General features: G+C 38.6%; 2 protein-coding genes across 4 annotated transcripts in view; one reads left to right on the top strand and one right to left on the bottom strand.

Moving 5' to 3' along the window:
* The window catches only part of PHACTR3 (phosphatase and actin regulator 3), a 202,731-nt gene extending 191,539 nt beyond the window's left edge, over nucleotides 1–11,192 (top strand). For all 3 annotated transcript variants that reach the window (XM_079129648.1, XM_079129647.1, XM_079129649.1), the window contains exons 9-13: nucleotides 1,937–1,992; nucleotides 5,336–5,397; nucleotides 6,618–6,758; nucleotides 8,267–8,343; nucleotides 10,375–11,192. In XM_079129648.1, coding sequence (XP_078985774.1) covers nucleotides 1,937–1,992; nucleotides 5,336–5,397; nucleotides 6,618–6,758; nucleotides 8,267–8,343; nucleotides 10,375–10,390 — 352 coding nt within the window. In that variant the 3' untranslated portion in view covers nucleotides 10,391–11,192. The remainder of the gene's footprint in view (nucleotides 1–1,936; nucleotides 1,993–5,335; nucleotides 5,398–6,617; nucleotides 6,759–8,266; nucleotides 8,344–10,374) is intronic.
* Nucleotides 11,193–15,980: 4,788 nt separating this feature from the next.
* SYCP2 (synaptonemal complex protein 2) overlaps nucleotides 15,981–26,596 on the bottom strand; it is an 84,727-nt gene continuing 74,111 nt past the window's right edge. Inside the window, exons 35-43 of the mRNA XM_079129454.1 lie at nucleotides 23,499–23,589; nucleotides 23,096–23,248; nucleotides 22,456–22,583; nucleotides 21,190–21,284; nucleotides 20,979–21,078; nucleotides 20,349–20,407; nucleotides 20,129–20,207; nucleotides 19,962–20,018; nucleotides 15,981–18,837 (exon numbers count right to left, since the gene is read on the bottom strand). Of these exons, the coding sequence (XP_078985580.1) occupies nucleotides 18,760–18,837; nucleotides 19,962–20,018; nucleotides 20,129–20,207; nucleotides 20,349–20,407; nucleotides 20,979–21,078; nucleotides 21,190–21,284; nucleotides 22,456–22,583; nucleotides 23,096–23,248; nucleotides 23,499–23,589 (840 nt within the window). The 3' untranslated portion in view covers nucleotides 15,981–18,759. The remainder of the gene's footprint in view (nucleotides 18,838–19,961; nucleotides 20,019–20,128; nucleotides 20,208–20,348; nucleotides 20,408–20,978; nucleotides 21,079–21,189; nucleotides 21,285–22,455; nucleotides 22,584–23,095; nucleotides 23,249–23,498; nucleotides 23,590–26,596) is intronic.

Below are 26,596 nucleotides of genomic sequence, written 5' to 3' on the forward strand. Positions count from 1 at the left end.
AATTCTATAAAGACCTTGTGCTCTTTATCTATAGACATCTTTGAAATAATTTCTAGAGAAATTACCAAATTCCAAGCAAGTGTTGTTATAAAACACCATTGTGCACTGTCTCATCTGATTCTCATAACTCCATGAAGATCTATTATTTTGTCCTCATTGTGGGTGAGAAGACGGGGCTCACAGAACTTATGTAACCTGCCCAGGGACACACAGCTATGAAATGACCCATCTCAAACTTGAGTCTCAAACTTTGTCCTCCTGCTGCCAAGGATATCTCCCACTGCTCTGCCATATCACCTAACTGTCCTTGGGAGATGACCTGTTTCTTGAACACTTCAGGAGGGACCCTTGTCTGCCCGAGCCCCAGACACTGCATAGCTGACCATGTCATTGCCCTGCTCAGGAACTTTCACTGGCTCCCCACTATGTTCGAGATCACCCAGACTACTGACTTCCTGATCCTCTTTCTCCTCTCATTCCATCTCCAAGAGTCTTCCACGCTGCGCCCCCACCCCAGTGTGGATTATGCACAACTCAGACATTTTCTCTTAGTCCCTCCCGCTCTTTAAGCTCAGTGAGGAGACTGTGTCTACAGGGAGTGGCCTTTTCTCAACTGGTTCCTCAGGCAGGTCTCAGTGGAAATGTGGCTCCCCAGGCCCGCTGAGCCCTCACGGCTGACGTCCAGTCTTCTCTCCTCCACAGCACGGCCTCTCTGAAGTGGTGGTGGTTTGTCTGCTTTCCCCTAGACTGGCAGCGTCCCAAGGGCAGGAAGCTGGCCCTGCTCAGGCTGTGTCCTGGGGACTTGGAACAGTGCCTGGTGCGAAGCAGATAGTCCAGTCATTTGCTGACTGCTCAGGAAAGGGCGTCTGGGGCTTTGGGCCAGGCAGCTGGGGGCTGTGTTCAGTGAGCTAGGCTCTGCCTGCATGGCTGGGGACAGATGGGAAGACCCTCTTCCCTGGGCTCCAGCCAGTTGTCTGGGGCAGTTCAGGTCTTGGGGAAAATCAGACAAGATGCAGGAACAACCACCCACACAGCTGGAAGACAGGAAGCCCTGGGGCCGTGTGGCGGAGTAGGGGATGGATGGACTTTGTGCTGGGACAGGGGTGGTAAGTCAGAGACATATTTTTGGAGGCACCATCTTCACTGGGGCAAAATGTTAAGGCCCCACATTGTGGGTATTCCAAGCCTTGGCCCTGTTGCCTCCCCGCGGTGGCTGAGGCATCGGAAGTGGGACTTTCTGGCTCTGACCCAAGGACAACATTATCTTAGTTACAAAAATAATTGGAGCCCAACATTAATTTTGGGTAATTGTGCCTCCCACTCCCGAGGAGACCTTTGTTTATGCGGCTCTGGTTTCTCTCTTCCTTTGCTGCCTCCTCAGTGCCCCGTGAGAGGCCATTTGACAAGGCAGGCAGGACCGGGCTCCGCGGGAGCCTGTGCCGGGGCTGGCTCCGGAGGTCGTCCCTGACAGGCGGACGCCCTGGAAGCCGGGACACGCCCCGTGCCCCCGCCCGGCAGCCGCGCTGCGGCCGTGCGCGCGGATGGCGGGGCGGGCTGGGAGGTGCGGGGCCCCGGGCGCCGCGGGAGCCGGGAGCCCGGAGCCCGGTGGTGCCGCCCGCGCGTCCCCGAGCCCATGAGCCGGAGAGGGACTTTTCTGAATGGCCCTCTGCGCCGCTCCAGGGCCGGGCGGCGGATCTGGGAAGGAAGCCCCGGCCCCGGAGTTGCGGCGAGGACCTGGGGCACTGGCTCCCGAGGGGCCGCCTCCCTCCCGCCGGGGAGTCTGACTTGATTTTGTCACCAAGAGCCACCAAGGTTCACGCTCTCCTCCCGGGTCCTGAGAGGCGATCTCGGGGGCGCGCCAGCCACCCTCGCCCGCCCGTCGGAGTTTGCAGGCGGCCACCATGGTGCAGAATGTGATTCTAGTGTTTTTCCGCAGACGGCTGAGCCAGCGACCCGCCGTGGAGGAGCTGGAGAGAAGGAACATCCTGAAACGTGAGTCGCGGGGCTCCGGGGGCTTCCCCGGGAGCTGGCGGCGGCTCCTGGGTGTCAGAAGTCAGGGTCTGAAGCCCCAGGCACGGCCGATGGGCGTGGCGGGCGCACCAGCCTGGCGGTTCTGGACAGGGTCCTGATCGCCAAGATCACCACAGCCCAGGTCCCAAGTCTTCCTAGAGAAGGACACGCCCCTTGGTTCTCAGCAGGCCACTCGAGGAGCAGGGAGCCAGGGGACTCTCTAGAGGGTAGCTTTGGGATTCCGGGACTCTCTGGCCTGGAGCTTCCCCAGGAGAGCAGGTGACCAAGTCTTGTGCTGAACACAGGTGCCAGTACTCCTCCCCACCCATGTCATTGAGGTCGCTGGCGTTTGGGGGGTAAGACCCCTTAAGTGTTTCTGGGTGTGTTTTCACCTGGTCAACAAACTTCAGTTTTTTAAACATTTTCCATAAGAAATGTCTCCCAAGGGCCAGTCGTGCAGCATGATTGGTAAGGATTTTTTGTTCTGTGATGAAAGCCACAACAGTTCCCTGAGTTTGGATTTTGTTTGTGAACATCTCTTGACAAAGTTCTAGTGGTTCCAAGACTGGCCGGGCCACTGCATTCTGGGGATCCCTCCCCTTTCTTGGCCTTCATTAGCTGCCCAAAGCAACTTTACTTTATGTCCTCCAAAATATCGAACCCTGAAGATTAATGATTAAGAATTATTCAGTTTATTTTTTACACTGAAGAAATGGTGCCTACTGTGGGCGATGTCTGAGGATCGCATTGACAACGGGCACAGTCAAGTAGGCAGAAGAGAAGTTGTTACCAGATATTCAGGATTCAAAGAACCCGAGCCATTTCCCTACAAATGTGTGGAAGCCATAGATGCCATTGCACTGTAGTCTGGACTTGAACAAAGCCAGTCAGAGCCGGGAAGTGCCACGCTCCCACAGCCCGCCACCCACCAGAGCCCTTCCTCTTGTCCACAGCGGCCTCTCTCCTGTAGTGGGCAGCCAGGTCCTCTCACTGGCAAGAGCTTCTAATTGTGCTATGTTTTGCAAATAAATGTTGAAGTGTTAAAAATAGAACTGCGTGCGGGTGGAAAGAGCACTCGTGAGTGGACAGGTGGACCTGAGCACACCCGCTCTGTGCACAAAGGGAAGTGGGCCTCCTCTGCTGGGGCCATGCAATCCTGCTGTGGCCCCGCATGTTCACCAGGGAACTCCCGGCCCTAGCTCAGAAGCCTTCTCAAGTGTCTTGAGAGGGAGGACCTGCGAAGCTTGCCACCAGGTTGTAGTGGGTGGTTTTGTGCTTGTTCTGTGGGAATGGGAACGGCGTAGCCATATATGACCCAGTATAGAGCAACACACTCACAAGCCCTTGACTCATGGACGTCAGTCAGTCAGTCACAGCACGTGACATTTCTGTTGACGATCAAACCTTAAGGTACCATAACTTTGCATTCGTTTTGAGTTGGGAGCTCATGACTGATTAATCATAGCTGAGGGACACCCAGAACTCTGTATATTCGTGGGTCTGAGCATGAGACCCAAGGCCCCTTTGTGTACAACTGCAGTGGTTCTCTAGTAGGCCCTGGTGCACCAGCCTTGCACTCGGTATGTTCCCTTGTTCAGTCTTTACTGCTAACGTGAGGTTGGCACTACTGTCCTGGGGTCTGAAAGGAGGTGTGACACTCTAGCAAGTGACTGTTGCAGGAGGACAGAACTAGTGTCCAAACCCAGGTGCTGCTTGCCCCATTATGTGTGTTCTTCACCACTGTGAGGAACAGCTGCATGTTCCTGAGCATACTTGGGAGATAGGACTCTCCAGGTTGGGGAGCTGCTTCCCACAAGAATGGGTGTGGAGGTCCTGCCTGCGGACCCACTTTGTACAAGGCCTTCCAGGAGCTCTGCCAAGAAGCTCATAGACCTGATGCTAGGGTCACTCGGGGGAGGCCTGGGGGCTTAGGCGGGCAGGAAGGACTTCCTGGAGAAGGCGTCTGACTGAAGCAGAGAACACTTTGATGGGTCTTCCAAAGATCAGTTCCCAAAGACCCTGCCATGCTCACAGGGCCTAGGTAACAAAACAGCAAAGGTTTGATTTTGCTCGGGTTCTACTGCCCACCGCCCCGCACACATGGAGGCTGTTCTTGGAATTTGTGGCCTGTTTTTAAGAAATTTGATAAATTACTTTCATTCACTTAAATCCATCATTGATGGTCTTGTATCTGATGCTTGCACATTTTTTTTTTCTAACTGTTGTCATCTACTTTCTACTCATAGCTTATATTTTTTTTCCTGGTTTATCACTTGGCTAAAGAACCAAGCACATCATAGGGTGTTATTTCCTTTTACTAAAATGCTCTAATTCAAGATGACTCTTAAAAAAATTACTGAGAAGTACAATTTCTGGCATATGAGACACTCATACACCAATCCCCCAAATGCATCCTTTAAAGGAAGATGATGTGAGCTCATGTTAGGTGCAGGCAGCAGGAGTTCCTTCTCCAGCCTGGCAGTGTTTCTGAGTGCTGTGGTTGGGAATCTCCTTCTTGGGAATGGAACCCTTCCGAGGATCCAAGGCTTTATTTAGCAACAAACAGCACCAGAAATAGGGCACCATTATCTTGTGTCCCAGGGCACAGCATACATCCTACACTATATCTCAGCACTCTGGTCTATATTTAGCTTCCAAGAGTGGGTGTGAGCACAGCTTGGTGTTAATAGTCACAACTCACAAGTAAAGCCCGTTTCAGTGAGGCACTGTCCCACAGAACTGTTTGCATGCTTCAGCAAAGGCAAGTGGGCTCGTTTGTGTTCATATTTGAAATACACCCTGCTCATATTCCAGGTGAGCATATGCTGCCCAGAAGCTGAAGGAAGGTGTGCCGTATCTTACGCTGAAGTGCTAAGAGATATGCCACCTACAAAGCGGCAAAAGCAGAGAGCAAGCAGTGAGTGCTGTTTACAGTCAAGGCATGCGGACCTTGACTGACGGCAGCAGCTGCTGGTGTGCCATCTGTGTTCCTAGACACACGCACACACACACACGGAGATCTGGGTAGGATAGAGACAGAACTGCTTCCCAGAAATAAGAACCTAGCACAGGATCTGTGGCTGTTTCTGATGTCGAGAAGGGACAGAGGGAAGAAGGCTGGGAAGGTTCTGTGTAACAATTAGGCTGTGATTCCTAAGCGGTGATTGGCCCATGGGAAAGACCAAGTGGGAGACCATGACGTGGAAAGTGTCAGCCACAAGGCGTCCTTGCCATCTCCCTTCAGGACCAGGGCTGAGGCATCTTGAGTGAACCTCTCTACCAAAAACAAAATCTCCACCTGTCTTCTCTTTTCTAACTTTCACAGAAAGGAATGATCAGACAGAGCAGGAAGAGAGAAGAGAAATCAAGCAAAGATTAACAAGAAAGGTATTATGATTGAAGTATTTTATTTCCTGAATTAACAACAACAAAGGTGGAGTAGAGAAAAGCTGCTTCTGCAGCAATGGGGATGGTAACACAGGACACCACCCTGTGACTGAGTGTCCCAGGCAGAGCACCAGCTCACTCGGGGTGTTCATCCGCAACTATCAGCTCACCAAGACAACACAAAGGGCAGCTCTTCAGCCCCTCACTGTTAGGCTGGCTTTAAGCAGCTACCTGGGAGGGAGCAGAACAACTAAGGCAGTGGGCCACGCACCAAGTGACCAATCGAACGCGGACAGATAAACCACCAACCCTTAGGTCCACCTGTCACTCAGCAGGACCCCCCACCCCTGCCCGCCTATTCCAGCCTATACAGACCCTGGGCAGCTGGGGCCCTGTGCGATTTTCTCCAGCTCTCCACCTTGACCTGTACACCAGAGGGCTGGGAATTTTGTCCAGGAGCCAAATTCCAATAAAGCTTGCTTCCACCACTTTTGTTCAACTTTTGTTTGGCCACCTGCCCTGGCCCTCGGCCTTACGCTCACCAGGGTCTGGGTGAGGACTCTGGATGAGTCCTTCCCTAGCACAGTGGCAGGCTGGAAAGGCAGCATGATCCAGATGTCACCACCTCCTCCAGGCAGGCCAGGAGCTGACTGGGCACTTTCTGAACTTACATGACATCTAATGGGAGCACCCGTGGGTGTGGGCGTCTCACCTCCCAGACTTTCCCTTTTCATTTGCCTCAGACAGTGCAGAAGCTCCGACTGCAGACTCAACTGGTGTCAGGGGCTTGTGTGTATCATCTTTGGAAAGGCAGACCACTTCTAAACTGGCAGTTCTGCCACTTCACTGTGCTTCATCATCATAATGAACTTTTGTGCTCAAAATGGACAGAATATACTTCCTGAGCTCGATGTATACTACGAGGAGTCAGCATAACATTGTCAGGAATCATACATGGTGCTGATGCTCTAAAATTTACTCTGTCAGTTTATCAACCATTCCTTGATTCTGTGCTACATACTATCAGGGGTGTGAATCCTCATAAAATGTGTTGGAAGAAGGGGGATGTGACTTAAGAACACACAATTGAAGCCCTGTACACTAGATTGTATTTGAATTATATTTCAGAGTTTTGTTTTTTATAGAAATATGCTATTTAGAGTACTTCAGGAAAACTAGTTTGGCATGTGATACCTAACTATCATGATCTTTTATTTTAGCTTAATCAGAGACCCACTGTTGATGAATTAAGAGACAGAAAAATTCTGATCCGTTTCAGCGATTATGTGGAAGTAGCTAAAGCGCAGGACTATGACAGGAGAGCAGACAAGCCCTGGACTAGACTGTCAGCAGCAGATAAGGTACAGAATTGCCCACTGGTTGGGGTGTGGTATCTCATAACAAAACCTGCCGTGCAGGGAGCTTATTCTTATATAATGGTAGCCATAACCTATTTAAATTAAAGCTTTGCCTTGACTAGATGTTGGCTTCACAAAGATAGCTCCAGGTCAGGCTTGAGCCATGGTTCTCAACTTGGGGACGGTTGTGTCTTGAGGAAATGTGGCAGTGTTGGGAGACAATTCTGGTTGTCACAATCTGGATGCTAGTGGCATCTACTGAATAGAGGTCAGGGATGCTGCTAAACATTCCATAATCCATCTAACACTCCCAATGTCAAGAATGTGTAAGTCAAGAAGCCTTGGTCTGGGGATGAATCACAAGTATGCACAGCTGGTGTGTAAGTCAGATGAGTTCTAACAAAATGAGTTGTAGTGGTGACAAAGAGGAATGGAATCCATTGGAAAGGCTTTCAGGAAGTAGATAGAGAAGGTTCTAGATTCCTTCTTGTACTCGTGCAGCTTGAGATGTCTCTGGGAACCTCCTGAAGAGTTTGAACTTAATGGTGAGAGAGACAGAGAGCAAGGAGGCAGCTGGTCACAGAAGCTCTGCGGGGCGGGAGGGAGTGGACATTTACTGAGCAGTGTAGGTGAGTTCTTGTCCATGGTCAAATGCTACTGACTGGCAGGATTAAGTCCAGGAATGTGTATCAGCTTTCTATTATACCTGCTTGCCTCTAGAAACTTTCAGAATGATTACAGGTTTTAGAACAAGAAAGATTATACCTTTACCCAACAAATTGGTAATTATTCTTCATTCATAAAAAAGTGTGCACTTATGTTCACAGGTGTTTTATCAACTTAGTGAAATGCTGTCATGCTGAAGCTGGACTGACTCTTGGTTATTTAGGGTTAATTTGCTCAGAGGATCATAGTGATAAGTATCTTGGGAAGCTAATGTGTTCAAGTTTGGGGAAAAATATGACCCCAAAATTCTTAATTCAAAAGGCTTTCCTTGTCCCAGAGGCTATGTTTGATGCTTTTGTCTTAGTTGGCCTCTGGAGGGTTTATCTGAGAAACATATAAGATGAAAAAAATGGGCCTGGGAAGCTTGAGGAGGGGGGCAGGCAAGAGGCACACTCCACAGGTCAGGACAATTACAGTGTTACTTTTCAAATGTCACAAAACACACATTCTAATGTTAGAAAAACTTCTTTCTGGATTATCTGGAATATCATGCAAAAGTCCATGTTCACCAGATGCTGAACTTTGCTCATTGTTTTGCTGTCCCTACTACATGCCCTAAGCTGGGCATGTTCATCTGTTAATATGGGAAGACTATCTGCCTACTCCTTACTAACTTGGTAGGACTATAAAAATGAATAAAGACAGCCTAAATGTTAAATGAAAAAAGTTTTTCTATGTATTACCAAATAGCAAGTATTAATAATAATGTGAATCCATAAACATAACTGATTTCCTCTGTTAATGTTTCAATGTTCTGAAATGCAATATCCTATCTTTAATTCCAGGCAGCAATTCGTAAAGAATTAAATGAATACAAAAGTAATGAAATGGAGGTACATGCATCAAGCAAGCATTTGACAAGGTGAGATCTGTATTTGTTTTATGATATTTAAAAACATGACATTTTTAAAAAAACACACAAAAGCCACAAAGGTAAACAGATTTAGCATTTTTAGAGAACTGTATTGAACAAACCGAATGCACCTCAATTAAAATGCTGTATCTTCTCCAATGATTTTAAATAGGGTTTGGTAAAAAGTGATATATAGAACAGAATTAAATAGGTCATTACATTACTTTAGGTAATGTAAATTTAAGAATTTAGTCTCAAAGCAATGAAAGTAATTTTCCTATAATTCAATTTTTCTAATATGTAGAATTCACCAATTTATACTTAGATTGCTGTGAAATTATTCTCCACCTTTCGGAACACTTACCTTTTTGTATCTTAAATTTATACTCACATTTAACACTGCTAATGTTCCCCAAAGCTAAAAGAACATTCATTTCCTCAGCAAATATCTGCATACCTACTATGTGCTAGGTATCATTTCGGGTGACTGAATGTGACTGTGTGTGATCAAGGAGGCTCCCCTTCTTCAGCTGGGAGTCCATGACTGTTCCCATCTAAGTGCACATGTTCTCTGTCCACACCACTACACAGAAAGGATGACACTGGGTTTCTTGGCGATGACGAGGTTGGGAAAACGACTACTCCTAGAGCTCTGCTTTCCCTTCTTCCCCTTGGCCATGGCCAGTAGTAATCACCTTGAATTCTCACATGCCTTAACCTAATGGGGCAACGCTGATGGAACAATCTTTAAATGCAGCAGTTCCTTTCTCTAAGATACTCGAGCTCCAAGCAGAAGGAAATCCTGAGCTTACATACTGCCTTGAACTAGAATGGCTCATTTTGTTTGTCACAAAGTAGCTACTCTAAGTACTGAAGGGCAGCTGCCCCTATGCTCTGTGTGGCTACGTAACAGAAACCAGAGGTACAGAGGATTCCATTTCTACTCAATGTTTTTTAGGATGAATACATCAAGCAGGAAAAGGAAGTAGCTAGTCCTGGAGAAAATTATGCAAATAGTTTTTAAATTTGTTAAGACTTCCTCTCATAATGAACGTATTTCTGGGGAGGAATAGATGATCTTAGTTTTGATTATTCTAAATGGGTCTTATGAACATTTAGGAATTAAAATTCAGTAAAACATTCGATTATTTTCAATGTTCATTTATTTAAAAAATAGGATATAATGTACTACATAGCTTATGTATATAATCTCAATTAATTTTCCCAGTATACATTATCAAAATATTTACTATAGGTATTTATCTTCTCTCAAGTTCTTGATAGCCTTCTTAGATGACAAAATTTTAAAGACTCAGCTGGATGTGGGGCATGCCTGTAGTCCTAGAAGCTTGGGAAGCTGAGATAGGAAGTTGCATGTTCTGAGGTCAGCCTCAGTAACTCAGGCACGAAGCAATTTAGCAAGACTTAAAAAAAAAAAGCTCTGGAGATGAAATTGATGAAGTTCACTGGTAAAGTACCCCTGAGTTCAATCTTTTTAAAGAATGAACCCCAAACCTGAACATCAGAATAATTCAAGATTCTTTATGCCACATTTTAGCACTTCATATCAATTTTAAAAAATATTTTGGGGCTGGGGAGATAGCTCAGTTGTAAGCACAAGGCCCTGGGTTCGATCCCCAACACCCCCCAAAAAAAAAATTTTTAAGGAGGTCATAAGATTTTTCTTGAGTGAATTAAACATTACTATGAATTAAACCTTACATTATCAACTTTAAAAACATTCATGACTTTAATTTTCAATAATTCATCACCTCTTTACTTTTGCTGGTCAGCAAAACCCTCGCCTTTCTGTGTATTTTGAGTATTTAACTAGTAACTTTAATACCAAGTTGTAGGTGGTCCTAAGAATTCAGCATACAATACATTCTGAGGTGCAACAGGGCATAAGAGTCGGAAGCCCTCTGTCCTACCAGCCAGAGCGGCTCCATTTTATTTTGCATAGTGAACTTCAGAGAAGCTTTGAATAGTAGCAAATTTCTGTGTGGAGGTTTCTAATAATTTTGTTTTTCTAATTTCTAGATTCCATAGGCCATAAGAGATTTTCTTCTGAGAAGAATTTGTGTTTAATTTTTGATACCAACATTTTGAACATTCATCAGGGAACTTTTCCTGAAAATCAGCTCAAGACTACCTGCTGTGTTTGTGAGGAGAGCAGAATCACACAGGTGCAATCTTAGCCACACTTACCTACAAGAGGAGAACCAGAGGACACACTTCCTTCTTTGGTGTCTGAGGAGTGTGAACTGTTGGGGTCAGTTAAGGCCCGAAGTAACTCTGCCAGAAGAGAACTGCTGTTTGCCTTTCTATCTCGTTTTACAGTTCTGCAGTGTATGGAGGACGGGTGAAGTGCATGTGCAGGCCTCACTCCCAGGCCTCGGACGTGAGGGACATGTGATGCAGTGTCATTCAGTATTTTGTTGAAAAGACATTTTTATTCTGATCATAATTAATTTGAAAACTCTTTAAGTTCATGTTATATAAAATGATTTACTGTATTATACTTTTTCTTTTTTTTTATATGTCTAACAAAAAAATACAGCTCCAACATTTTGATTCCTGTTAATTTTGTTCTTTAATTAAATGACTACTTATTGCAGGAAATTAACACAGGCTTTACATTTTTTTGGGTTTGGGATGAGTGGTATCTTAGACATCTGTAAACAAGTAACTTTTAGTACCTTTGAACCATCAAAATATGAGCAAGTGAGCAAAAAAGAGCATCATTTTGTGTGTTTTTCATAAAATCTTAGTACATGTGGTTTGTGTACTGGAAAACCCAATTAACTTTTTCAAGTTAATTTACATATCAAGAAGTACTGAACAGTATACTGAATCCAGAAATAAGCAATAACTTGTTGTAAAATTTTACCAAAATGAAAATTATGCCATCGTAGAGTATTTTTAAGTTCATATTTGAAAATATTATTAAAGACGACCCTGTTATAAGAGATAAAGGTTTAAATGAAGCCAAGGCTATAAGGAGGAAATTTACCCCAGCCCAAAGGCAAAAATCAATTTTGGTACAAAGTGGGAAACGAGCTAACACTCCCTGAAAAAAACGTTTTGATTTTTAATAAGTGTTCTGGCAGAGATGAACCTCTCCTCCCTCCCTCATATGTTGGTGAAGCAGGAGGCACAGTGTCTTGGAACGTGACAAGGTGCTTGCAGAACCCAGTCTCAAATCTAAACTGTGCTATTCAGCAGGTTGCTTATCTTCTCTTAGATGATCACCCTTTTCTCACAACACTGCAGTAATGTCTGAATGAGATAGTAGTTGAATGAAGCACATTCTAGGTGTTCAGTAAATGTGAGCCACAGGGTATGGGGCCAGTGAGTGCTTAGAGCAACTGAGTGTACTCTATAAATGTTTATCATGTATGCTGCCTCACTGCTTCCCATGATCCTCCCTTTTTTACTTAAGACTGCTGTGTGAAGTGCTCAACACCTAGGGCAGCACTCTGAAAAGACTTGTGATCAGTCCTAGAGACTAGCAAATACACTATTAGTTCAATTAGTTTATAAGAGATTCTTGTTATGGTAGAAAAATCCCAGCTCTACCTCTAACTTGCTCTATGACATGTCAATCACTTGACTTTTCTGGGCCTCAATTTCTTTGTATGTGAAAGGAAATATCTGAATCCTTTCTAGTTAGAAATCAGATATACTGGGGAGGAGGATTGAGCCCAGGGGTGCTTAACCACTGAACTAGATTCCCCAATGCCAATACTCACTAAGTTGCTTAGGTCGGCTTTGAACCTGTGATCCTCCTGTCTCAGAATCCCGAGATGCTGGAATTACAGGCATGTGCCGCCATGCCCAGCTGAAGTCAGTTAATTTTATAAGCATTTAAGATGTGCATATGCCTTATTTTATTCATAACTCATTGTGGCTAGTTAACCACAATTTTTTTTCTATTTCAAGCTGTGCAGCTCCCTCTATTTTATATTGTGCTCAATTTAAAATATCAGAGCCCAAATGTTGTAATAAACTAAAACTTTCATTTCTATTTCACAGAAATAGCCACATACTATAAAACAAAGGCAGAAAGGTGCTACTGTTCTAGAGACTACCCAGGGCCCTCGAAGCTTAAAGGATCATTACTGGATCAATGTTTAGATTTTTTGCCCATAACAAAATTAAAGATTAAGGTAGGTTTCAGGATACCCAAAGGAGGATTTGGGTTAAGACTCAAAGGTTCTAAGATATCCTAAAACTAGCAGACATTTTAATTTTAATCCAAGTTTTTGGTAACAGTATCTAACTTCTATCATTGGGTTTTGGTCAAACTATTGCACTTCTGTATTTATGCTTTTATCAGGTATTATAAGGGTTAAGAGATAAATGTGAATCAAGTATATTTATGCTGAACCTGCTAATTATACTTAATCCTGTACTGCATAAGTATGTGATATCACATCTCAAATATCTTTCAAGTTACTTGGAGAAACAAAATTAAAAAGCAATTCGCAAATCATGTAATGGAGATATACATGCATATGCATATAAATTTGCATGTGTTGTATAAATTGAAGAGCTTATACTTGAGCTTAAATACTCAAGTATAAAACTCTGCCTTTTTCAATAACAGCAGTATACAAATTATCAATTATTACTAGCAGTATTCAACAATGAGGTTTTTAATGCATTGACTTTCAAATTTCTTGCTTTTTTACAAAATTTTAAAGTGATAATATTTAAATAATGAAAAGAGTTGTGTTTTTAAGGAGTTTAAAAGATTTTTACCAACTATTAGTAATTTTGTAAGAGGACATTAAATAACTTCCAGAAATATCCTCAAAGCTGTAAGCTAAAGTGTTGGGGGAATAGTACATCATATGACTTTGTAAAAAGCAAGTTTAAAAATGTAAAGAGACTTTGAAATTTTAGCATCTGAATAAGTTCTGAATAACTGAAATGGGAAAAAATACAGAAATAACAAAAACAAAAAAGACCCTATACTAAGTGGTCCATCTTGTGGAAGTATATGGTAACTACCGGTCTAATTTAATTCTATTATACATTGGTGGTAGTCAAAGTTCCTTAACAGCAAATTCAAGTCTGGAGATATAAAATCCAAAATGAACTGTTAAAATTACTAGACCCACGTTTCTAGTACTCGTTTACCCAAGTTCTCTTCCAGAGACCTTATCTAAGTTTTCATATGAAAACCTCTCAGAAGATGTTCAGCACAATTGAACATATGAAAATCAAACTATATGTGAAAGTTTTCAAAAAGCTAATTCCTACGAATCATACCCGATCATATTTCTCTGTATATCTATTGGTAATGATAATATTAGGAATATATCATTAGTTCATGTATATACAGAACTGTGAGAATAAACAATAAAAAAGCTACCAGCTATCAGGTCCATAGCTCTATGGAAACAGCAGAGTTTTGTATGAAGTAAAAAGAACCTTTATGAAGATTCCAAATACAACTGTAAATTGCCTTAAAAATGTAAACAGAAATCCTAAAAAACATTTTCTTGATAAGCAATGGGAGAGAAATCTGGATATAGTGTGCATGCTAATAATTTGATTTTTAAAGTTGCCAACATGCTAATATAGTCTATGTGTATTATACTTTTTAAATGAAGTTTAGCCATCTTCAAATATGCACACACTGAACACCTTATTGTACTGGTCTATACCAACAGTTTGTTCCCCACCTTTCACCTAGCCTGCCTCTTGGTGGGCATGCCTGGTATGGTACAAAGCACGATCTCAGGAACCACTTGCCATCTTGCTCTAATTTTTACATTCCATATTAGATTTGTTTGCTGATATTAATTTCTTGGTATGTTATTTTGCTCAAGATTCTACTTTGGTTTTTTATTCATAGTCTTTTCTATGCTTACTTCAACTTTTGATTAGCTATGTTAAACACTTATAAATAAGCACGCATCCATGTACAATGAATGGGACCAGGTAAATGTTAACAAGTAATGAAGACAGAATGGCTGAAGAACTACCTCCAGCAACTGGAGCTCCACACTAAGCACCGAGCTCAGAGTTGGTAGAGTTTGTCACTTTACACTGAAAATTTGATGTGGAATTAAAAGCTATATGAAAAGCATACAGTCTGCTATGCGTTCAAAGGATATGCTGGCCTTTTAAATTGGTGTTGGGTGTTTATGGCATCAGGATTTGTTGGTATTTAGAGCACTGTTGTATCACTGTAGAATTTAAGATTTCTACCTAGCTATACTAATGTAATATTTTTTTCTCTTTCATGCCCTTTCCATGTGTACTTCGGGACAGTTACTACCCTATTTGGTTGAGGACATGTGGTAAACCTACACTAACATGGTGTTAGATTGTAATCCAGGTAAGATATACAAGTCATTAGCTATGATGATCATTTATTTTTAATGTTTTGGTTGCATTGGTTAGTACACCATCTTGCCTCTGCTAAAGATAAATTGATTTAAATCACTATTTCTGTTAAACAATAAGATAAAATGGGGGAAATTATAATAAAGAATAGAGAGATCTTATCTTTAAAATTTTCCCTCCAAACTTGGGGCATACAAACTATAGCCCACACACCAAATCTGGACAGCTCTTTAAGAAATTTTTAAATGGGCTACAAGCAAAGAATGGTTTTTATATTTTTAAATGATTATATTTAAAATGTCTTTTTAATTTGCCTTTTAGCCCACAAAGCCTAAACCACACACTGACCTTTTAAGACAAGTTTGTCAACTCCTTCTCTAAACTAAAAAAAAAAAAAAAAAAAAATTAATTAAAATAAATGTATAATAGAAAATTTTAGAAATGCATTACCCAGGACAACTCTAATATCTAAAAGTTATATAAGCCTTAAAAAGTCTTAAACATCAAATCTATTCCAAATTTCTTTTGTAAATTTTTTTATTTGTTCTAATTTCAACACTCATTATAAACTCATACTGAAAATAGTTATCTGACTTATATAAAATGCATATCAAATTAGGTAAATCATAAAACCTTATCAACAGCAAATGTTTCATTAGTCCGACATCCCACTCCTAAAATCCTTCTTACTTAAAATTATTGCTATCACAGTATAAGCTGAAAGTATATTATCTAAAGTTCAAGGTAGTATAATATATTGATCTCACTCATTATATCTGTATTCCTGAAAAAATGTTGACTTATTTTCCTCCCGATGTTATTTCAGATGATTTCCATGAGTCTAAAAAAATGAAAACTAACCATTACAAAGACATCAACATGTTAGCATTGCAGTCCATGTAGGTGATTTATGTTTGCACAATTCTTTCAAGGGTTTAGCAAAGTGGAAATTCATATAAATCTATATGACTTGAAAAATACTTATCTCCTTATTTAAAATTATGAGGAAAGTGCTTGTTCTTAGCTCTGTGTCTTAGAGTAAACTCAGTGTAGTGCATGTCATGTCTCATTGATTGCAATGAAAATCATGACACCCACCACACAGGACTTGAAAGCTTCAGGAGAGACACTAAACCCCTATCTGGGAGGGCTATATCATTTGTTGTTTCACCTACATTGTTGTAAGTCTACTTTTTGAGGTTCTGGAAACTGTGATGAACAAAAGCAGTTAATGTTCTTGGCTCCCACAGAAATTCCTGGAGTGGGTTTGGGGAAGAAAAAAAAAAAAAAAAAAAAGACTTTGGATACCCCAAACTGCCATATGATACAGTAATATTAATTTTAATTGTATGGTGACAGAAGTTCTTTCTAAAGAATTGCCATTTAAGTGGAGACCTGAAGGACAGAAAGAATTCCCAGAAAAGTTGAAATCACATGAACAAAAGAGTAAGAGGAATAAGACTGTTCAAGGAAGATGCAAGAAGCATAGTGAACAAAAGGGAGAGGAGTAAAAGGTAAAAGAGGAGCAAAAGACAATTGTTTTGAGAGGTGAGATGTTATTAGAACTGCCCATGAGCTATGACAGGTAATCTGATGTTTAATGTGAAGGTGAGGACTTCCATACACCTGTGAAACATCAACACAAGAGATGGCTGTTGCATGGGCCTGGACGGAATTACCTAAAGAGAAAGTACAGAAAGAGGAAAAGAGACAGACTAGACATGAGGCCCACATGAAGAGCAAAGAGAAGCCAGGAAAGAGACAAGAAGGTCTGGAAGAGCTTGCCAGCTGAGGGTTTTAAATGTGAAATACCACAGAGAGGCTCAGATAGAGATTGGGTCTGGCAACAACAAAGGTGGTTTTGATAAAAGTGGTTTCAATAAAAGAGTGGGTAGAAACCTAGATTAAGGTAAGGTAAGGAACAAACTGGAAGTGATTTGAGACACTAATAGAGAAGGTTATTTTGATATGTGTTCAGTGAAGGTAAGTCAAGAATGACATGAAAAGGGCAGTAGTTAGAGGAGAACTTGACCAAGGGAGGCCTTATTTACTTATTTAATAAACCCGGGCTATACAAACCAGGAGAGAAAAATCACTGATAACATGATTCAGAGATCCAGTGAGTTGACTGTCCTTAAAGTGGCAAATCTGCTATTAGAACAAAGAAGAAATCAAATTTTCTAATTTTGTTATTGATGTGAGTAACATGTTCAATTTTAGGGTAAAAAGAAGAAATTATGAGGTTGGACCATCAGCTGAAAGGTAAAGAATGAACCCATTTTGTCTCATTGTCCCAGATGTGGAACACCTATAAAAACTTATAGTATTGTGTAATATATCATATTAAATATAAACTAGATTATGATTTCCAACATTTTAATGCACCTGGGTCAATTTCATTGAACTATTTGCACAATTGAAAACCTGGGACTTGCTGGGTTAAGGAAACAGGTATTGATAAATAAAATACTCTGGAATAGTAAAGCTAATAAAACAGGAAGTAATGACTGCTGAGCAACGCTGCATACATTTGAAGTATGTGACCATAAATTTAAAGCTTGATGGCATGATTATTTTCCAGTATTGTTCAACTAATAGAATAAGAGTTGTGAATTATCAGGTAAGGTTTACAAGAGGAGAAAGTCTTGGTCAAGAGAGTATTATTTTGGAGTCTAGAATGGGTAAGGAAGGAAGGACAAACAAGGAAGGTAACAGGAAGAGAGAAAAAGTGGTAGAGTAGATGGCCTGGGACCATTCTAGGAAATAACCTGGAAAGATACAGAGTTTGGGGTGACAAGAATGATAGAAAGTGAGAGTCATATTCTGTTGGTAATGACAGTAATAGCAGAGAGGTACTGAAGGGTAGGGAGGAAGTATGAACTTGTGATGGATCACACAGTGCAGTGTGGGAATAAGTGTAACATGATTTCAGGAGTCTTTTAGATTTGACTGAGTGTGAGCTAAATAAGTAAGTCATGCATGATGGGATTAGTTCTGAAGTCTTATAGGAAAATGGAATAGCAATTTGAGTAGTATTTAATATTATAGCAGAGATGTCACTTTTTCTCTTGAAATAGGAACTCTACTACCCTATCAATAAATCTTAGTTGATGCTGGATTTGAGTGAGCTAAGATGAAGGGGGTTTTGTGTTTGTTTTTGGCTTATCTTGACTAAGAGGCCATTTTTACCACCATATTCACATACTGGTATTCGAATACTCTGTTACCTTAAATAAGCAAGGGACAGTAAGGCTGTTTATTTTATTATACTTCAGATATCTGATTAGAGAAGAATATTTTGTTTGATCCAATGCTCATAAAATGGGAAAATAATGATAATCTTATATTTATGCAAGTGAAATAAGCATTTATTTCAACTGTAATATATTAAAGCATATCAATGTATACTTAGCTTGATAAAATAATCTAGCAAGATATTACAATATCAGGAGATTAAAGACTATTTGCCAAATAGTTTGCTTATAAGTTGATTTCTAGGCTGAATTAAAATATTTAGATAATACAGTAACAATCTTAGGCCACTTAGTGCCTTCTAATACATTGAAGCCAAAACTGAAAAATCTCTCTTAACAGTGAACTATAATGACCAACTACAGTGAGCATTTTCAATTGGGACTTCATCCTCTTTTAAGTGTAGCTAAATTTTTATTATTTGCATATTCTGAACTATTAAATTTTAATAATATACTTTAGTTCAAATGGTATTAATTTTACAATGCATTTTACACAATAAAATTTATTAAAGTAATTTTAACTACTATAAATATTACTACAAAAATAAGCCAATTCCTTTTACTGTCTGGTTTCACAAAACCTCTCCTCTCTAAAACAGAAAAAGTAGTATTGTGTAGACAAAAGTCTTTAGGGCTTGGAGTCCAGCTATTGTGGTTCTTTCTCATCCATAAGGAGGCATTTGAATTTGGGGGTTCCTCCAAAGGAACACTTGACTAGGTGACATGTAGTTTTTTTCTTTGTAGGGCTACTCTATTGTTTCCTTAGTTACATACAACAAATAATTAGATAAAACATGTGGTAACAACTTATTTATATATTAATATTTCTTTCATGAGCCATGAATAATGACATCAGTCCTCTGCGTACATTAAGAAGTTCCTCTTCTTGCTATGACCAAGAAAGAAATCATGGATTTTACATTATCATATAAAACAGAAAAAAAAAAAAAACTAATATGTTTTCAGGGATTCATTATAAAACAACCCTTTTCATAAAGATATTATGTATCAGTGTTCATTTGACCTAATCCACCAGAATCTATGTCAAGATGTCCATATATTTCTGTGATTATCCATAATATATAAGATGATAAAATTGAGAGAAGACCCGAGAATATTATAACTCCCCATATCAATGACATTTAAATTTTTTAAAATGAGTGTAAAATAAAAATAATGTAGAAGAAAATTTCAAGAAGGATCAACCTAGTCAGGTAGTTTTGGTTTGCTTCAAGCTACACTGGCTTAGCTACAACATGCTGGACCTCTACTATTTCAGCATACTGAGATTCTATTAAAACTTCAAAAGTATATTAATGTACCTCGTAGACTACAAACAATGCTAAAGTGTACTTTGGCATTTGAAAGATACCCAAACATTCACTCAAACCAGTGCCTTTACACCCTGTCAGGTACACTTGCTGTTCTACAAGCCTTGGAAATGGAAAGTCAACAATTTTTATCCTCAAATATAAGTACATGAAATCCTGCTGAACAAGTGGACAATAAGTCTTTCACTAAATTACACAGCCTTTCTAAATAGCTTTGTCCTGCTGTAGTGCAGTGTTCAGAAACAGTGCAAAGACAAACATGGTGGTGACACCTGTAATCCCAGCAACTCCGGAGGCTGAGACAGGAAGATCTCAAGTTCAAGACCAGCCTGGCAACTTAGCATGACCCTGTCTTAAAATGAAAAAATAAAAGGCCTAGAGATGTAGCTCAGTGGTAGAGTGCCCCTGGGTTCAATCTCTAGTATGGAGAAGGGGGTGGGTAGCGGGGAAGTGCAAAGAAGTAATTCCTCCAGCTAATTTTTCAATTTACAAATTAATATTCCTTTTTTTCCCTCTCTCTGGACAGACTCATTATTTATATTACCCCCATTCTCTACTGTAACTATGTTCCTGTTATTTTAAAAACTAAAAGTCACTGGGCTTGAACTGTCTTCTCCCAGGTCAAAAAGAATAAAAGAAAAACCTGTGAAAAAACAAACTGTTACAAGCTCAGCAGACTTACCATTTCCTTCAGAAGTCTGTCTTGCAGCATTTTCATGTTCTCTTTCATCAGACACATCTGTAAATAAGTAAACATGCTTCCCCCATGAGACTTATCAAAGTTTTTACAGCAAAAAGTCAGACTAACTGAAACCAAGAAAGATCATACATAAAAATATAAGTTTATACCTCAGATGTAAAAATAGTTTCTTCATAATCAGTATTATAGAAGACATTTTTATCCAATGATGTTTTCAAAAGATGAAGCCTAACAAATAAAATGAGTTACCTTTATATTAGGAATTCAAATTAAATTGCTATGTATGTATATGCAATTTTTTCAAATGTAAAACTTAATTTTAAAACCTCATTTACAGATTCTAGAAGTCATTAAGAACAGCATACTAACCTCTGTTGTTCACTTCTCTGATATGCACTGAACTTCTGAAATATCTTTTCCCAAAAATCCTAAATTTTAGCATAAAAATTAGTTGTACTTCAATATGATTGAAAACTAAAGCCTGAAAGCTGAAATTTGTATATTTCTATTATTCCAAATTTAAATAAACAAATTTGGCTAAATGATAAGAATATTCTAGATATTAACTTTCAGAGTTGAAAAAAATTGAAGGTAACATTTCTCAAGATTTCTCCTGTATTATCAGATTTATCATAAACTTGTTTGCAATGTTTATATAAAGCCGATTAAACATATAAAACTAAATTATGATCTAAAGAAAAATTGCATTAGAATAACATTTATTTCCTGCTTTGAGAGAACAATCTAACTATAGCTTTTTAAAATTTTTTTAGTTGTAAATGGACATAATACCTTATTTATTCATTTTTATGTGGTGCTAAGAATCAAATCCAGTGCCTCATACATGCCAGGCAAGCACTCCACCACTGAACCATATCCCCTGCCCCCTAATAGCTTTTTAAAGTCAAGATTTTAAAGTTAGTTGTGTGTTTTTTGACATGTTCTTTAGTGTACATTCCCAGACCTTAAAGTTAGCTTTAAGCTCTTAAAAGTACAAACCGCAAATTCCTTCTCCAAATCTTTTAAAGACTGTGAATCTTTTTCAAAATTCTCCAACTCTTCTATGATGATAAATTGGAATTTATCAAGTTTTTTAATCCTATTAAAGAAACAGAGTATTAACTTCAAAAACTATAACATCCTGAATATGTATTTTCAATAAATGATATACAACATTCAAAAGTTTTCAGAATATATTTTTGTTACAAACCTATACTCCCGAATTTGATGGTTCATTGTTTTCAGATGTTGTCGAGCCGTTTTCCAAGACTGCTTAGTAAAATAATCCATCATTTTATGTCGGATCTGAAAAATACTCATTTTTAACTTAAAATATCTTCACAAAACAACAATGGAACCAAGACCATAGGAAGAGGAAAACCTTTCCATGAAATGTAAATGACCAAGAAAACATTGGAAAAGCTAAAAAGTTAAAAACTCAATTATTTAAACTGAAGATTTTATAAACAAGCTCAGTCATCAGTACAAAGGTGAGACCTTGTCTCAAAATGAAAAATAAAAAGCCTAAGGATGTAGCTGTGGTAGAGCACCTCTGGGTTCAGGCCCCAGTACCAAAAAAAAAGGTGAAAATAAATTTTAAAAATAGACGCATAGAATTAAAAATAATTTCCAATTTTGCCCCTGAGCAGAAGAAAAAGGCAGGCAAGAGATAGGACTGATAACAACCCTGATAGTGCTGAAAAATCTTTTATTCAGAGAAGAATATAAAAGAACTATTTCCAATATAGGCATATGAGAGAAAAGTATTAGTAGAAAAACATTCTGAATAATTAAATATTGTTTTGGAGAGAATTTTTGCATATATCATTTCGTTTTGAAGGTTTTATTCTTTTAATTTGTTCTAATTAGTTATACATGACTGAATGCATTTCGTCACATTGTACACAAATGGAGCTCAAATGGCTGGACATGGTGCAGGGTCACATCAGTTGTGTAGTCATACATGTATATAGGGTAATAATGTCTGTCCCATCATTTTGAAGTTTTTAGAGCCTCAAAAACAAACAAACAAATAAACCCCTAGGACAAGTAAGCACAGAGCTGGTAGATAAAAGCAGGCAGTGTAACATAGTATATCACACTATCCTCATTAATGGTCACCTCTGAGATAAAAAATGTTTAAAGATGAGGCATGAAAGGGAAACTTTCCAGGAAAATAAAATCATAGAGGAAACAAAATGTGAAACTAAAAAGGAAAATAAGACCAAAAAGAGAGAACTGGTACAAAAATAAACAATACAGGCAATAGACAGATTTTAGAAGTGAGAAAAACTCCATTCATGAAAGCAGGGTTTTTTTTTTAACCCGATAATTATTCCGGTTATTCACATATGTAGGAAGTTGGAGTCATGAATGGGTGTTTTGCTACCCAAAGATCAAACAAGCCAACAGTCTAATAAAATATGGGGTATGTTGTCATATTATTGAGTATAAACTATAAAGAATGGTAACTCACATGAATCTTCCTCTTAAATTCTGAATTGATCTTCTCACAAATCAACCCTACACCTGAAAACTCACTGTCCCAGTTCTCCTCAGGAAATGAAAAGTCATTTGTTGATAATGGAGACAGGCTTTCAGACACTAAAAAACAAAAACAATCACCTAAAAGTTAAATATACATTATTATATTCATAGTCAATGTATAACCTAAGGTTATACAAATCAAAGGCAGACCTCATTATGCTTTCTTAATTTAAAAACAAAATTCTTATTTATTAAAAAAGCCTCTTGGTATGGCTATTAAGCTAGAAATGGCAACTTTAAAATGAAGCATTTTGGGATATTTTTTAAACTGCTTTCAACTACTTCCAAATTACCATTAACGTGAGTTTTAGAGACACACTAATACTAATTCATACTCTACTAAAATTTAAAAGGAGTAATGAGTGACAGAAGGATGAGGGAGAGTCTCTTGAGTATCTATGACCCTTCCTACATTATTCTTATAAGGTGAAATTTGTAACAAAACACAATCCAACTTGGGTTTATCCAAAGTTGTCTTTACAAAGGAATTTGGTAGATGATGTCATCCAAAATCTAAGAAGTCACCTTCCAAATCGTTGTATGCTGTCACTGGATTTTGATCTGCCTACCTCTGCAGGTATGGTGATCTGCATCATCAGTTCTACACCGTTTTTTGGGAATCAAATGGATTCTCTGTTCTTCCTCTTCCATTTCCACTTCATTGACATTACCGAGATTATCTTCTATGTATATTCGTTTACAACTAAGATGCTGAGTGGAACCTTAGGAATAGTTAAAAATAATGAATAGTGCTACAGTTTTGATTAAAATACCCCCAAATTTCTTGCTTTCAAAAAGCCTTTCAATTAATTATGTTTTAAGCAACTGCCCACTAAATTCTACCTAGTTTATATTTTTGACATTAGCTAAATTGAATAATGGCATGACTTCGAATATATAGTTCCTTTCAATCAAACTTCACATTAATATTTCAACAACTGTTATTTTTTTTTAAAGACTCTGACTACAAACCTGATACATGGGTAGTGTCACAAGGCATGTCAAACAGTATTTTCTTTCTTTTTTCACTAGACATGGATAATGGAGATGGTGAATGACTTCCCTAAAATACATATTAGAAGTTAGGGGGAAAAAAAAAAAAACACTGTAAGTACTCTTGGATTCACCTTTGACCATATTTCTCAAATCCTAATCAGTAATTTCAAATGCTGTCAATTCTTTTAACACTACCATTAATGAATCTTGATTCTAATTATCAATCCTACAGTAATATTTTTGAGCTTGATTTTTTGCTATTACTGCTATTCAATTTTACCTCGTTAGGTTTTTCATTACTTCAAGTCAGTAAATAGGGAGCCACAAAAAATTTAAGGTTTAAACTCTTCCAAACTGCATCTTTCACATATAACCTTGTTTTAACTATTGGAATATACTTTTTTAAAAACTTTAGTAATCTTTATTTGGGTTATTGTTATTGCTCAGCTTCATCTGTATATGCCTTAGGTCTATCTCAAATCCCACCCTGTCTCCAAGCTATAAAATTCAGTCTTGTGTCTGTATTTTATAGATTAAAACATTTTTAATAGTGGACTGATATACTTGTATTGTGCCAAGAAGCTCAAGCAACCAAATTGTTATATAATTGTGAAATCATTCCTAATTATAAATATGTAAATTAGGGGTTCAGCAGCTAAGTCTTCACTATTTAAGACCTCGCTATCCTCATTTTAAAACTTTAAACTTTTATGTCAAAATACATTTGCCTATAATTAAGTCTTTCTGTATACTTTAAACATCAGATTTTCAGGTAATAGAAATTGAAAAGTATTTAAATAATAAAATTCCCATTAAAATCAATAATTTGATTCTTATAAGAATCATCTCAAAGGAAAAACTGAAAATTATAGTATCATATTACCTCTCTTTTGCTTTTTATATGATTTTCATTGATAACTGGAGATTCAATTTCCACAAGCTATTTTTCTGAATTATAACTGCTTACATCTGAAAAACTGTTACAATTATGTGTTTCTTGTTATATAAATATCACAGAATTTATATTTTTCTTATCCACTACTGCATTATTCTGATTTTAAGTATGCCTAGGCTATGAATGAAGACATACAGAAATCCAAATGAATTTAGACAACTGTTTAAAGCCAAAAAATTTTTAAACATAATAGGAAAAATTAAATCAATGTTACTTAAATTTTGAAGGAATTAATAATCCACTGCTAAAATTCAACCTATTTATAATTTAAAAAACACCCTTAGGCAAATAGAACATTAACTTGATGACGAGTATCTACCAAAAAATACAGAAAAAGATGCCTCCTAGTATAGAAGCCTGGGACACAGAAGTATGCTACAGAGGTCAAAGTCAACCTTAACAAGACAACATTAAGTAGAAGGATTAGAACAGAAATTGCAAAAATTATTATGAGTAATAGTGTCTATAATTGTCTATATAGCACAGCTAAAAGAATCTGTGCAGAAAATCATAACATTTAGTAAGACTGTTCTAGATATAAAACTTGATGTTCCTATACAAAATTAAAACAGCAGAAAATGTAAATTTTTTAAAAGTGTTTTTTTTTTTTTAGACACAACAAAAAGAAAATCCATAAGATAAGAATTAATTTTAACAAGAAGCCTAATTTCCTTTGTGAAACCTTTGGTACAGCTTTGTAGGAAACAGGGTCAAATATGGAGAGAAAAATGATGTGTGGATGAGAAAGATCAGTATCAATACTGAGAAATAGCAGTTCTCTTAGACAAACTAATTCTAAGGTTCATACAGATAAGTAAAGGGCCAAGAGAATGCTGAAGTAAAAGAATGGGGTGTGTGTGAGAAACACTCTGGAAGTGTAAAACTACACTGATTAAAATGGTGTGGTGTTAGCATAAAGACAGGTAAACAGGTCAGTAAAACAGAATAGTGCCTATTAGATCAGCTGTGGTCACAAGGTATTCTGCTCATGATGTTGCGTGAATTTATTATCCATATGTAAGAAGAAAAAAGCCCAGAAAGACAAAACCCCTAAATGTTAAAATCAAAAGTACCATTCCTGCAAGAAAGGAAAATGCTTATATGAGACAACAGCTTAGGGAAGAAATTCTTTTTTGCGGGGTAGGGGAGGGTACTAGGGATTGAACCCAGAAGCACATTACCATTGAGCTGCATCCCTGACCCTTTTTATTTTGAGCCTCACTAAGTTGCTTAGGGCCTTGCTAAATTGCTAGGGCTGGCCTTGAACTTGCAATCCTCCAGTCTCAGCCTCCCAAGTCCCTGGAATTATAGGCAAGCACCACCACGCCTGGTAGGGAAGGATTTCTTGAACAACCAAATGGTAAATTTTATGACACTGCACCATTTGCCATTTGAAAGTTTTGGATTTAACTAAATCAAAAGACAAGCTGCATATTAGGAAAAAACTGTCTACATATAACCAATACAAAATATCAGAATAGATTTTGAACTATAAATTTATAAGACAAATGAACAATGCAATTACAAAGTTAGAAAACAAACAAGTAATTTACAAGATTGCCAAAACACATATGAATATTCATTGATACAGTTAAGAAAGCAACAACTTTCACACTTATCAGATGGGCAAAAATAGTCATCTGAAAAGATCTAGTGGAGAAGGGGCACTATCACACAGGGCCTCATGCATGTAAGCACTAACACACTGCTGAGTGTGTTAACTGGTACAGCTATTGTTTTTGTTTTTTTTTTTTTTTTAATTTTTGCAGTGCTGGGGATCCAGGGCCTTGTGCATGCTAGGCAAATGCTCTACCACTGGATTATACCCCCTGCCCTGGGACAGCTACTTTCTAAAGAAAATTTCTAATACCTTAAGAAGAGTCAACAGTAAATGGAGTAGAGAATGTCTCATGTATGAGTGTTCACAGATAAATATATAACAAATTAAAATTTCATCTAGCGCAGAGGGGCATCAAGGGTGGGAATTACCTTGGTTTAGGCATTTTCAAGTTGGGATACTGAAGGAATTAAAGGATGCCAGGAAACTAAGAATGACAGAGCAATACTGATAAATGACCATAGGATGATAAACTTGTGGGAAAGTACTTTTTAAATTGTC

Source organism: Sciurus vulgaris, assembly GCF_902686455.1.
Source record: "Sciurus vulgaris genome assembly, chromosome: 2".
In the NCBI taxonomy this organism is placed as follows: Eukaryota; Metazoa; Chordata; class Mammalia; order Rodentia; family Sciuridae; genus Sciurus; species Sciurus vulgaris.